This window comes from Ascaphus truei, chromosome 1, assembly GCF_040206685.1.
Source record: "Ascaphus truei isolate aAscTru1 chromosome 1, aAscTru1.hap1, whole genome shotgun sequence".
NCBI lineage: Eukaryota > Metazoa > Chordata > Amphibia > Anura > Ascaphidae > Ascaphus > Ascaphus truei.
In genome coordinates this window covers 468122397-468137376 of record NC_134483.1, presented here as the reverse complement: position 1 = coordinate 468137376, position 14980 = coordinate 468122397, and the positions used below count along the sequence as shown (strand labels likewise).

The following is a 14980-nucleotide window of genomic DNA, read 5'->3' as shown; positions in this document are numbered from 1 at the left end:
ACAGGCCAAGTTTCGAGGTTATCCCTGCTTCAGCACAAGTGAGCAGTCGTAATGACGGAGCCACTGATTGAGCCATCTGTGTTGAAGCAGGGATATCCTGACCATGACCTGTTGGTGGCCCTTGAAGACAGGAGTTGGCCATTCCTGCAGTACAGCTTTAATAATTGGCCTTTCAAATAATTTTGCTTCAAAATGTAAGGAATAAGTATACAGAGAAGCAAATTTGACTGGGGAAGCAGCAAAGATTAATCTGTGGTGTCGCAGCTTGTTTGTCCATGTGCACTGTAATCTGCTGTTCGTATATTTATACTAAATGTAATAAGCAAATGTTTTATTGTATACATTTTCTTTCAGATGTGACGCAACTGAGAAACTACGAAATTCCTTGGATTACTTGAGATCTTTATTAAATGAGCCGACTAATTTTAAACTTATTTATAGATATGCTTTTGATTTTGCACGGGTGAGTAATGTTTAAAATCCGCAGGCATTTTCTGGCTGAAACAAACTTTTTGAATACAGTGGCAATTTTTTTTTGTTGATCATTAGAACAGGTTGACATTTTTCTGTATTCCGCTTTACTCTGTGACATGTAGATCTTTGTACAGACTAAAATGGGAAGTTTTTTGTAGTATTGTCGGGAAGGATTTTTTAGCCCATCTATCTCTATTCTTTTGACTTGATTTGTCACAATCTGCTCTCCCTTTATTTTACGCATTTGCCTTTTTTTACACACCAAAAACAAGGCACCTGCATCAAATGCCAGTACGGGTTATTGCACCTGTTCTGACGTAAACTCACATTCAACATGAATGGGAGTTGACGCCGAAACTGGTGCGATAACCTGTAACACCGGCTCTTGACGTATTTGCCCCTATGATTCTTATTTTTATGCTGCAGCACTTTCTTGATGAGCTTTGTTTCGCTTTAATGTTTTTGGTAAATGTTTGTTTCCTCTCATAGGGAATAGTGATTTTCTATTTATTTAATAAGGCACTGAAAAAGGGTTGCTTTCTTCAACCAAAAAAAACAAATTGATGCAAAGTTTATGGCACGCCAGAGGCCCACTTTGATGTACCAGGTACGTCATGGAGAAATGCTCGTTTTCCAGGCTGATCTGTTACCGTCAGCCGGAGGACAGTGGCAGTCATGTGACTGCTGCTAAAACAATCACATGACCGCAAATGCCAGCGTTCCGATGACATTTGAAAAAGTTAAGAATTTTTAGCACTCAAAATGATATGCAGGGATTGTGCCTTTGTTTTTTAATACCACGCCCTAATGATGTTCAGGCAATGCCCCAAGAGCAGGCATGATGATTTTTGCCTTTTTCAACAGGAAAAGGATCAACGGAGTCTAGACATGAATACAGCCAAGTGCATGCTAGGCCTCTTACTAGGAAAAGCATGGCCTCTGTTTCCAGTGTTCAATCAGTTCTTAGAGGTATGGAAATTAAGTGGAGTGTGACACTTTTTTTCTAAGGTTACAGTCAATAGGCAAATACAAAAAATAAATGTCTACATATCCAACAAAGATTTCCCAAGCCTGTTGCACTCTCTCCCTGGACAGAGTTTTGCAGTCCTTAGAAAATGTAGTCGACATTTGTAACCCCTCTACACTACACAGTTCAATGTGATAGGACTTCTTTCCTTGGCAGAGACTAACATTTATTTAACATCGCTAGGGAATATTCACTAAGCTTCAATACCATGTTAACTGCCTTTCTAGTGAATGGCGGTTAAGGCGGGATGGACCTGTGGTCCCCTTTATTGGTGCTACTTGAATCCTGACCACAGTTTCTTCAAATTATAAATGGATGATCCCAGCAGGGAAGGTGATCCCAACGGGGAAGAGAGAAGCGGAGCACAGCCGCGCACATGAGGGGTTAATCCAGGACTACAGCAAGTCTGTTAAACTCTTTAATGGATATGCGACATCATGGTACAGACAGGCAAGAATAGTTCCTCTTACGCGTTTCACGCCTTAGACGGCGCTCCGCCTAAGGCGTGAAACGCGTAAGAGGAACTATTCTTGCCTGTCTGTACCATGATGTCGCATATCCATTAAAGAGTTTTTTAACAGACTTGCTGTAGTCCTGGATTAACCCCTCATGTGTGCGGCTGTGCTCCGCTTCTCTCTTCCCTGCTGGGATCATCCATCTGTTCATACCGCGTGATGCACGCCCACAGAGAAACCACAGGACACATATGTGAGTAACCACATATCATTGATTTATGTTTGGTTGCTGCTGAGATATCATACGCAGGATTTAATTTTGCCTTTGAGACGCAGTCCCAATAGGAGGTGACATCAGTGGGAGTTGCCTCATTTACCCCCATCTGCATCACCTACCAGGATTGACATGCTTCTCTTTACATATGTGCATACATGTGTATCTTGCAGCACTCACCAAGACTTTGGTTACCGGTATTATGATTTTTCTTCATTCAAGTTATCCAATTATGTCGTGTATTTGACTAGTGACCTTGTACATTGGAGCACTGTATGTTTATAGAACTTTGTTCTTTATGTAGTCATCAAATTATAAAGCTGGTGGAGGTTGTACTAATCAATGGTGTGATTAGGGTGAAGAAAAGTGAGCATTTGCACACATGGGAATCATGTAAACACAAATCTGTAATGGATCTGCTATTCCTGAGGGCAAAAATAAAGTTATGCAGAAATATTCAGTGGGCAACAGCTCTACTGGATATTTTTAAGTCTTGCAGATAAGTTTGTGCACTTCTGTAGACATGGTTTAACAATTCAACAAATCTCAGCCTAAAATAAAGGATCCGGAGAGTTACAGTATCATGGGCTCTCCACATCGGTCGATTTGTATTCCTGTATTACTAAATCTTCTATATTGGCTATATTTTCATGGTGCTTGCTATTACGGGACTTGAAATGAGAATTTGAAAGGCTGTCACAGAGAGGCTGTACGCCACTGCTTACTGTGTGTGTGTGTGACTGTGACTGTGTGTGTGTGACTGTGTGTGTGTGACTGTGTGTGTGTGTGACTGTGTGTGTGTGTGACTGTGTGTGTGTGTGACTGTGTGTGTGTGTGACTGTGTGTGTGTGTGACTGTGTGTGTGTGTGACTGTGTGTGTGTGTGACTGTGTGTGTGTGTGACTGTGTGTGTGTGTGACTGTGTGTGTGTGTGACTGTGTGTGTGTGTGACTGTGTGTGTGTGTGACTGTGTGTGTGTGTGACTGTGTGTGTGTGTGACTGTGTGTGTGTGTGACTGTGTGTGTGTGACTGTGTGTGTGACTGTGTGTGTGACTGTGGGTGAGACTGTGGGTGAGACTGTGGGTGTTGGACTGGACTGGACTGTTTGGTAGGTTTTTTTTTTTTTTCCCTGACATCTGGTCTGTTGACATCTTGCTGACTTGATGAGCACAAAGGTCAGCTTCAAAAAGTTACTTTGCTGCCACTATATTACGTATAAAATTTTAAGGGTATTTACATATTTTTGGACACTTTTAGTTTAACGCCACTTGTTAACATACACTTGAGTTATAATAGAGTTTAAAACATAATATACCTGCTGTATAATGTTATAGTTACTTCATAATAGGCCCAAAATCCTAAATACTTAAATCTGTACTGTATATAATATGGTATATGCATACTGCTGTTGCTAGGGCTAGTTAAGGTTTCATATAAAGCTCTGGAAATAATGCTTCAGTGATTTCAGGCCTCTGTTTTACAGTATTTTAAAAGTTATAAAAGCAGCTATTTAAGAATTACCCAAACGTTTATTTTTCACTTTTTCTTTATATCAATGTATCTTTAAAACAAGAACAGAACAATTCTTAATTTGTTGTGGTTAATCGTATCAAGTCAGGACAAAAAAAGACACGATAAAAGCACATTGTAAAAATATTTTTGTATGTAACACAACATCCTTTAACGGCATTTTTGAGATGATGTACCATTTGTAATTTTGTAGATCACATTGTAGCTGCATTTTTTTATTTTTTTTGCCTGTAAGATTACACTGTCTATTAGACTTTATGATCTATATCAGTGGTTCCCAGACCTTTTTACATTGTGCCCCCCAGGCTAGAAAACACTTTTTTGTTTTTCTGCTTACCCCTAATTAATACATTTATTGCCTGCTTATCAGACTATTCCTAACAAAACAGTTTGACTGATCCAAAGCTGTATAGTGTCCTGAACACGTTCTTAATAAGGTCCAAAACTGCAGTGTGTGCAGACTGCATAGGTGGTGTAGCTGTCAATCACTGTGGGAACTACCAAAGTCACGCCCCACAGTACCTTGCTGCTGTGAATGCAAAGGATTGTGTGGAGCAACTTAAAAATCTCCTGCTGTAAGGGACGGCTATTCCACGCACGCTAAGGTGCAATTAGTGGTCTTGCTAAGGCTGCGGCCATGCTGCCATGACGCGTACTCATGCTTGGTGCGCTCACTGTAATGTTATCAAATGAGCATGGCCACGCTGACGCTTCATGTACACGTACGCTCGGCAATGCTCAGCACTTGGAGAGACATGGAAAAGTGATTTACAAGAGCTCAGAAGGATCACATGACCCTTCAATAACAAATGACAGAGCACCTGTTGCATACACCAATCAGAGGCCGTCAGCCATCCAATCACAGCGCAGCACAATTCTGCATGTGACAGGTAATCTTTTGACACACACCCGATCCAGTCAATGACATGCCCCCTCCCGTAAACGCCACGCCACCCCGTTCGCGCTCGCAAATGTAAGGACAGCCCAGCACTCATGCTTAGTGGGTTGGTGACGTCACCGCTCTAAAGCATTAGTGCGCGTGGCCGCAGCCTGTGTGCAGTCCCGACGCACTATACTACCTGGGATCCACCATTTACATATTTTTGGGGCAAACCCCTTAGAGACACCTCACAAATCTCTAGTGGTTCCCGTACCCCCTGTTGGGAATGGCAGATCTATCTAATGTTTGTGTGTGTATTTAAATTATTTTGTGTAGCCACTGTAACAAATGAAATAGGATTGTTTCACTTTATACTTTTGTATTGCTAAACTTAACATTTCAAATTTGTTATTGTTGCAGCAATCGAAATACAAAGTGATTAACAAGGACCAGTGGTGTAATGTATTAGAGTTCAGCCGGACGATTAATCTTGACCTCGGCAATTATGACGAGGATGGAGCGTGTGAGTAAACGTTCTCTCTTTGTATATTTTGCGTTCAAAAGGTATGATATTAGTATTCATTTTCTTTTTCTTTTTTTCAGGGCCAGTGTTGTTGGATGAATTTGTTGAATGGTATAAAGAGAAACATGTGGCATAAGAGTTTTACTATGCATAGCAGCTGAAGAGTCATTGTTAACACACTTATGTCAACCATTAGCCATAAATTGCTGTTTGTATCAAAGCGCATGTTGCTTTTTTGCACAGTATTCCTCCTGCTGGCATCCCTGGGTGTTTGACAGGCCAGCCATGCTTTATGTGTAGCATTGTTCTCTTTAAAGCAGGGGAGAGCAATTCCCGTTCTCAAGGACCACCAACAGATCAGGTTTTCAGGATTTCCCTGCGTCAGCGCAGGTGGCTCAGTCTTAGACTGAGCCACTGATTGAGCCACCTGTGTTGAAGCAGGGATATCCTGAAACCCTGACCTGTTGGTGGTTCTTAAGGACAGGAGTTTGCCACCCCTGCTAAAAAGGCTGCTTTGCATTTTGTATTTACACTACAGATTGGTGAAATTGCCAACGTCCTCACTGTGATTGTGTATATTGCTGTCAATTTTGTATATGCTTGTACATAAATGCTTCACTTAGAGATTATTTCTGCCGAAACGTACTGTAAAAATGACTTTCTGGCATATTTGTAGTCACTTTTATTTCTTTCCAAGGAACAATACTGAAAAACTATTTGGGGATGGCTACGTAGAGCAGCTGTTGCCAGTTTTTGCATCTCTTAAGTCCGGATTTGGAAAGCCTTTCTTCACAAGTAAATGCCAAATCATCACTTTTGTCCACAGATTTTCTTTTTAACCCCTTTACTGCCAAATGGGTTAAAACAGCAGTCCACAAATATTTTTTAATCTGCATACAAAATGCAATCGTATTGGCTCCTACACATTACTGTTTATGGTTCAGTGCAACCTGTATCTTGAGGAAACACAGAATCCAGGAACTGTTGTACGTTTAAAATCTTACCGTTCATTCTTAAACATTTAGGGCCAATTCTTCTAAATTGATAGAGCATTAAAAGAAAAACTACTTTAGAAAGTATGGAAAAGCGGGTTTGTTAAAAGGATGTCAACAACAAAATGTGAATTGTACATTAAAATGGATGGATTGTTCTGTTTTTATAGGGGCAGGATTTATCTATCTTGAAGCTTTAAGCTTTACTATAATATCCTGCAATAAAAAGCAGCACTGATGGCCACACTTCTCCTAATGACATTTAATTAAGGGTTTCTCGTAAGCAACACTGACGTTATGTAATTGCTAGTGTGCTCCATACTGTAGGTTCATAATACCAAACCTAAAGTTATTCTAAAACTATAAAGACTACAGAAAGTACAGCCTTCATTTTTTGTTAATTTTTTTTTTTTTTTTTTACTATCCCTGTGACATAGAACTTGGAAGAACCAAACTAAATATGTAATTACTACTACAGTTCTACAATTTACAGTTTGATCTCAGAATAGCTGTTTTTGTAAATGTATTTTTCTGTTTTCCAAGTGTGCTGATGAATGTAATGCAACATCTTGACTCAACAGTGCATTAAATTCACCTAAAAAAAAAAATTTGATTTTCTGTGGAGGGACCCTTCAGATTTTTATGAGGAGGAACCCTTACATCGTGTTGAGAAACACCGATGTTGAATCCTTTTCTTGCCAAAATGTCTTGTGGTGCTTTTACAGCGATCACATGACACTGAATGCCGCCTCCTTGCTACCCTTATTAGAAAACCCAAGTACTTCTCTTCTGTGCTGATCGCCACATCTGCCCTCTGGGATGTGCTGTTGTGATCAGCTTCAACAGAAATAAACGTGGTGCTGTTTTGCCAACAACACCAGATACAAGGTTACTGGCTCTTCTACCTTTCTGAAATTGGGGCACCATTGAGGTTAAAGGCTTTGCAAATATCAGACTTCAGCTGATACTGTTGGACAGCTCTGTGTGACAACTCCGATGAACTTCTTTTAAAACATCACTAGTTGTAAAGTTTCTGTTTTCTGGAGAAAGTCGTGGTTATTTTCAGTTGTAAAACTTTGATTTGTAGAGCGATTAAACAGAATTTTTAGGCTCCTTTAAAGAAAGTAGGCCGTGTAGAAAAATAATGTAGAGGTGCATTCACATTCAACCAAGGGGAAAATTAACTTTTCTAACAAATTCAAGCAAAACAAATGAATTGTTGATAGAATCAGGGATGGGAATTTCCCTGATGTCTGTGTTTTCCAATGCTGAGTGAGCTGTCATTGACAGCCACAGCTGGTCGCAGTTCGCCCAATCCCGCTTTACTATTATTACATCAAAGTGGTGACTGACAGAACTGTGCTGCTTATTGTAGTGCTTGGGGGGGGGGGGGGGAGGGACCGGGGCACAGGTGTCTGAGGGTGAGAGAGGCGGAATGCGAATTACTGTGTCTGCCCCTGCTGTGCCCATGAGGTCAGGAATAGGGGAAGGAGTGTCAGTGTGCCCTGTGTGTGTTTCACTGATGCACACACTGATAAAGAGCTGTTAACAAGGGGAGAATTTTTAGGACCCAAAGTTGGTGGGGGGGGGAGAAAGAAACACCGGAACAGGTGGCTCCTAAAAATTCTAGCTGGCGCCTAAGTTTAATATTTTTGTCCATCCCTGATACATACAATAATTTATCGATAGACACCCCCCCCCCCCCCCCCCGCCCTTTATCCAAAACACATTGTTGCGTTAGCAATACTCTGATGCTGTCCCACTGGGCAACATAGTTTGTTAAACTGAAGGTACATGGTATATACCATCTCTACCATTAGTAATTTTGAGATGCTTAATAGCTTTGCAGACACAATACTGTATGTTATGGTGGGTAAAGAAATGACAAAAACACCCCACTTCACATAGCGCACCAAAGATTAATTACCCATAAGTGTATTTGCATGTCTTCAACAGGTCCACAAACCTTTGATTTATTCTGTTGACACGGGATACAGTGGTTAAAATGCTGATGCATGCTGGCTAGCGACATACACATGAGGAACAAGTAGATGTGCCACTTTTTTAGTTTTCTATCCATTTTATAAAGTGGATTCCGTAGAGCTTTTGTCTGCTGCATTACACAGCTAAGTCTGGGACAAGGAAATAATCAGCGGACCTTCCTAGAGGCGGCTATTTCATCGTTTTGGACTCATCAGTTTGAGCTTGATCACTGATTTGCATTGTGAAGCAGGTAGTGGAAGCGGCAGACACAATATGGTGGATAAAGTGACACGCCTACAGGATGCTCATTTGAATGTACCCAGATTCGTTAGCAGCAGCTTAACCACTGTATGACGTGACAGGTGAATATGGCAAATTTAAAGACCTCTGGAGAACTTATAGAAATTAATAAGTAATCAATGTTTGCATTTAATAGTTTTGTTAAATGCATAAAGCACAATTACAGACATGAGATACTTTGCAATACTTGTACAGAATCAGATCTGCCTGAGAAGACTGCAGCAGCAACAACTTTATAGTTAGAGGGGCTTATTCTGTATCTGCCGAAGCGGCCCTTTGCGCCCTAAAATACCCATTTGGAGATTTACGGCCAAAAATGGTCCGATCCGCAGCAAAGTAATCAAGAATAAGTTTTACAAGTAAAAAAGGATCAAAAGGGAAAGTAAAAGCAGTTTTTTGTGAAAAATAAATAACTGGCCAAGTCAAGCTGAACCTTTTAATCATTTAATCTATACGTTCACGGGGAAAAACAGGCTCCACACCCTCTGCACACTTGCACCTTACTTTACTTGTGACAAAATTGTAATATGTCCTCTTGCATCCTTTCATTTTTAACATGGCTTTTTGGGTAACTCTTCCCAAGTCAAAATACACTGTATTTTTCTGGTGCTACAGTATGACTAATAAATAATCCAGATAACCTTGAAAGCCGTGCACTGACCAAATATCTGGGATAGTGAAGGACAATATGTTTGATATGCAATAATGTCAGTACTTTCCACAGCACTTAAATAATACTCTTAAAGGAATTTAGGTGTCAACATATTATATTTTTAACAGTGTTTTGGATATCCAGTTTAATTTGTATATTTGGGATCAAAGTGCTAGGGTAAATCACACATTTCTTTGTCACGAGATGTTTTTTTTTAGTTCTAATGCATTGTAAGGATTTATATTTTAATGTATCCCTTTTGACATGCACATTAGACATATTTGGCAATAGATTTATTTCTGGTAAGAAAAAAGCGAATATAGTATTTGAATTGTGATTGGTTATTAAAGTAATATGTTAATACAGGGGTAGCCAACTTCAGTCATCAAGGAACACCAACATGTCAGGTTTTCCAGATATCTCTGCTTCAGCACAGGTGGCTCAATCAGTGGCTGTCACTCGGCAAACTGCTGAAGCAGGAATATCCTGAAAACCTGACCCGTTGCCGACCCTTGAAGACTGGAGTTGGCCATCCCTGTTTTAACCCTTTGAGTGCCAGAGAGGCGGTGACATCGCCCCTCCAGCAAATTGCAATTATGTGAGCGATCGCAACGTCACCGTGACACAAAAGGAAGAGCCGTTCCTCATCTGGTCAGATCGTGTTCAGCGCTCCTGATCGACTCAAGCAAATAGGAAAAAGCCCATGACCGTGCAACTATGTCATGGGCCCTTGGATTACCAGACGTCCATAATGTGCTGGCTATGTCATATGTCACTCAAGGGGTTAAAGAGGGCAGATTCGATTGAAGACGAAGTTGTACAGATGTAGCCAGACTTGTTGTTTTCCGCAACGGCGCAAGCTACAGTGACGTGACCACGGTAGTCCCGGCGGCGGAGTTTTAATGATCAGGGGTTCGATCTGGAAGTATGGACTCTATGCAGCTCTACTGCGCTAGACACGGACTCCTGTGCTGCAGATTTGCTTTTTTGGCTGTGGCTCTGGAATCGGTAAGCTTGGTTACATCTGTATTTAGCATACTGCCTGATAAGTGAGCCGTTATGGGGTCTTTCTTATTTATTTTTTGCAATTCTGCCCAACCAGGATAACTGAATAAATTATTTCAGTGTCACACAGGCCTTCAGAACTATGTTTCTGCCACTTTTTTGTACTGAGACATTTGTGCTGCTTTCTACTGATATACAGTACAGGGGCGACTTCAACCTTACTTTTGTCACTATTCTTTCATTTTCACACGTCCCAATTTTTTACAAATATATTTTTCTATTTAGATAGGCTCCAGTAGTCCGTCAGATAGAGATGGACCTGATCCTATTGCAGGGTTTTGCCCCTTACCAGAAATTGTACATTCCTCAGTGTGTTTGGTTCCCAAAGAGTGAAACTATTTAAAAATGGGCATAATTTGTAGAAAAGAGAAAAAGTTTCTGACACCCCCCCCCCCTTCCCACTATATTTATCCAATGCCAGAAAATACTACAACTAAACAGCCTACTAGTTTATTTTTTCTAAATGTGTGTGTATGTATATATATATATATATATGTGTGTGTGTGTGTGTGTGTATATGTATATATATATATGTATATATATATATATATATATATATATATATATAAACTGTATGCTCATCTGCATGTCTTAGGCAGGTCTGCAACCCCGCCTTTCCCCATCATCACCCAGCATACAGCACTTCCACTGCAGCAAGGGATTCTGGGAAATGACATGCAAATGAGCACACAGTGTCACTTTTTGCCTCAAAAACCATTTTTAACATGGTTCCCTATAGGCTTAAGCTTGCTGCATGGTCACAGCTTTGAGCACAGCCAGGGTAATATATATATATATATATATTTATTTATTTTTTTCAGTTCAGAATTTTTTAATACATGATATACAGAGAACAGTATCAGATTATTGGTAACACTTGAGTTTGTATTGTATCCAGCAAAGTGTTTTTGGCAAACAGAGTCAGATCAAAAACTAAAACATTGGGTATTTTTTTTTTTGCTTCATTTTATTCAGTTTTACCATTTATAGTTACATTTAATCCACGTTAATTTCCAGGGGTAGGTGTTTGTCCTGTAAAGCGTTGTCCTCGTATATTATTAATGAAGACTGAGAAATAATGTTTTGATATGTACAGTATATTTATTAATTCCTAATCTGTGAATACATAATTGTCATATGTAGTATAATTTCTACCTACAAAATAGCATATTTTTTCCTTCCTCCCCCACCCTCACCCCCCACAATAGCTTTTATTAATACTGTATCTGCTGCAGTGACGTTTCAACAGTCTAAAGGAAAAAGTTAGATGCCCTTAGATTTTGTTTACTTCTCATTTGCACATGCTGCATATCAGGGTTTATTCATCAAGCAGGCAGCATTGAGTTAATGAAGCCATCCATTATTTTCTACACCTTGTTGTCTATGCTTTAACCCCTTCTTTGCCAGAAACCCAGCAATGCATTGTTTTGCCTGCCCCTCTGGCTGCAAAAGAGTTAAATTTAACAATGAATCTCCGATACTAATATTACCACAGGTCGATTTTAACTGATGCAAAAGGAAATGAGAAGTACAGTAATAGAGAAGTGAAGGCAAGAGAAACATACATTTGTAAGTATTGTCTTGTGTGTCAAGTAATTGCTCTTCTGAACTGTCTTCTTAGTCCATATAAACCACTTACAAAAGTGGAGCAAAATACATTTTACCTTGAATACTGTGCATTATAGCTTTTAAGATTTTATCTACCTGATTGATATAGCCCCATAATGATTTCTTTCATGGACTTGCATTGTAATACAGAAGCAGAAGAAACCACTTTGAAAATAACTGCATGTTGTGGGTGTAAGATATTTCCAGCAATGCTTTTGAATTTCAAGAGCACGTAATGAACTTCTCTCTGGGAATAAGTTATTGTGACCCCTTTTTTCCCCAATGTTCCTATAATTCCCAATAGCTGCTACAATACCTCCATAAGCCTTAGAAGTACTTTAGCCTTATAAATCACTTATTTTGTTTTAAATAAAATATATAGATGTTTTTTTCAAACAGCCAACACAGTTGGTTGTCTGGAAATGCAACCACAACATTGGTTGATTTTATTGTACTCTGCATTAATTTCTTCTGACGCTGCTACTTTGCCTTTGTGGAAAGCAGTTTACCTACACCAGCGAAATGCTTTTGTGTGTTAAGTGTTTTCAGTGTGTACACAAGGTGTACAAAAGTCGTGTGACTCGAGGACTGTTAAGCCTTCCGATGTGATATCAGCAGCTTGGGTTCTGTTTTCAAAAGGAGCAAATGTAAAATTGTGTCCACAAATAAACTATATTTGTGATGATCACAAAATGTTACTTGCCGTTTTTTTTTTAATCATTCTGACAATGTGCTTATTTCTAATTCATACAAAATAAGACCTTTGCATCAAAGATAAATGTTGCACACCCATTATATACATAAAGATACAGTCTCTAGGTTTACTTTGTTGGTTTCTTTGAAATTCTGATTTTATTTTTTTTCATCTCAGTGAGGTCTTTGAAAATGTTGACCACGCTTGACCCTAGGCCAGTTTGCCCTAGTCTAGCATGTCGGCTTCACACGTTCTGTATAACCGCCTCAAGGGAAGGAGAAAAGGAAACCGTTTGACTGTGGAGGAGGGCACTTAAACACACCGGCCCATAGTTACTAAGCAGTGTTATGCCATAAGACACCTGGCACAAAGGCACAGTATAGGCCATACAATGGCTGAATTGTATCTTATGGCATAGCATTGCTTGTTAAGTATGGGCCACAGCAGTGGCGGAACTACCATATGTGCAACCGGTTAGGCTGCACCATGGCCCACCACCTTTAGGGGCCCATCCTCCACGCCCTGGAACATTGTTCCGGCACTTATTTTACCGGGCTCCTAACATGGAAGTTGGGCCCAAGATATCAACACTTTGACCCTGGGAAACGAGTAAAACATAATAAGGCGCGTAAATAGAACGGGTGCAAAACCCTCGGAGAAGAGCTTTCCTGGTAGTCATTTAAAGTTAAAAAGTTTGGCCGATGGATTGTGAGATTCTAATGGTTCTGCAGATTAATTCAAAGCTTCTAATGATAATATTGTGTTCAGGACTATCGGAATTCAAATGTTTAGGACGTTGGTAAAAGTTGAAGCCATCTTCTGTTCCTGTTCAATACTGTTAGAAAATGTTGATAACCGGTGCATCAGAATGAGTCCCAATACTGAATACGAGCAGTGACGTCACAGTCATGGCGCGAACGACGCCTGTATTTATATCTGTTTGTCTGTTTAGTATTTATACACCTTGATAAAGGGCGCACGGACCGAAACGCGTAGGTGAGCGTTTTCTGGGTGATCCAGGGGTGATGTTTGATCCCTTCATTTAATAAAAGGATTTTTTTGCTACCAATAGCCTCCTCCACCATGTGTAGGCAGTGCACTGCCTTTGTTCACCCATTCAATACTGTTAGAGCAACTTTTCTCCATTTAAAAAAAAAAAAAATATGTATTAGTCCTGTAAGAGAAGTAGTTTTGTGCTCTGAGCGACTGAGCCAGCTTTGATTTTCCAAACAGGTGTAAGCATGACATTTCCTGAGTGGTTTTTTTTTTTGTTTTTTTTTAATATATCCCATTAAATACTGTCAATGTTCGTAATACATCATTTATTAAAGGCCTTATCCTTTTAGGCTTATTTTGTGCCAATAATCCTATGCAGTAGACATATTTTTCAAACACTGCTGAGAACAAACTTCCATGCAATGGTAGGTCAGGAGTTCTTTTGTCTTGACAGATTCAGTAAATTGCCTTACTGTGGAGAGTTTCTTCAGGGATCCAGCGGGCCATTACTTTCAGGTGGGTGCATTCTTAGCCGGGGTGTTCTGCTCCAGCTGTATAGGCTCAGTGGTTTCAGGCTTGTGTTGATCCATCTTCTTTTTAGGTGCCGCAAGGTCAACCATAAAGCAAGTGAAACTTTGTACAGTATGCAGTGCGATTTTCTTTATGCTGTGGCATACAGAACATGTTTAAAGCTGTGAATAACAGACCGTTTTCTGTGGGCACAATTCTTGATATAATTTTCAACGTTTTTCGAAAAAGCAGAAAATAGTTAATGGTAAGCCGAGATAAGTTTAGTTTGAGTGTATTAAATATATTGCGTTCTAGAAGCTTACTGGCATTCAATTAGCTTATGATAGGAGAGTTCTTGAATCCGTTAAAACAGAGAAACGTTCATGCTGCAAAAGCAGGTCTCCATCCATACAGAGATAACCTCCGCCGAATAGGTTTGCATGTCAACCTTGTTATGTTATTGGTGGACTCCTTACTCACAGCAGCCTTAATCTGGAAAGTCGGAATATTGGCTCAAAACCTAATATCTTGAGTGAGTGTAAATATAGGAAAGCAGTGTAGCAGCTCCAAAACCAGGATACAATGTGCTGGCCTGGTACGGAGTGTAATCATGCTGGTTTTTTTTTGTTTGTTTGTGTTTTTTTAAGAACTTACTGATCCACCCTCCCCCCCCTCCCCACCACCCCTAGGAAGATCTACATCGATCTCTATGGAAAGCTCTTTTATAGACCTACACTCTGCTGCAGTTCAAACCAAATTGAGACACTAGAATGGGAATTGCAGCAGGGTAAGAAAGTCTAGGCAGAGAGCATGAAAATTAAGCTGCTGTCTTTAGGGCATGTTTCCCGGAAGTCCAGAATATTTGAAACGTTAGATTAATGCCTCTTGAAAAGGGGTATATCAGACTTTAGATATTCAGGCAGGAGTTCCCTCTGTGAAATCCTAGAATTCCCTGGTGTCTCTCTCCAGTGGCTTACAAATCTCTATTTAGAGTTGCAACTGTGGTGGGAGGCACTAA

At 40.0% G+C, this 14980-nt stretch overlaps 1 protein-coding gene across 7 annotated transcripts in view; it reads left to right on the top strand.

The window, feature by feature from the left end:
• The window catches only part of DCUN1D4 (defective in cullin neddylation 1 domain containing 4), a 37497-nt gene extending 25037 nt beyond the window's left edge, over window positions 1–12460 (top strand). For all 7 annotated transcript variants that reach the window (XM_075566678.1, XM_075566697.1, XM_075566684.1 and 4 more), the window contains 4 exons: window positions 355–463; window positions 1339–1443; window positions 5060–5162; window positions 5243–12460. In XM_075566678.1, the coding sequence (XP_075422793.1) occupies window positions 355–463; window positions 1339–1443; window positions 5060–5162; window positions 5243–5298 (373 nt within the window). In that variant the 3' untranslated portion in view covers window positions 5299–12460. The remainder of the gene's footprint in view (window positions 1–354; window positions 464–1338; window positions 1444–5059; window positions 5163–5242) is intronic.
• Window positions 12461–14980: the final 2520 nt, after the last annotated feature.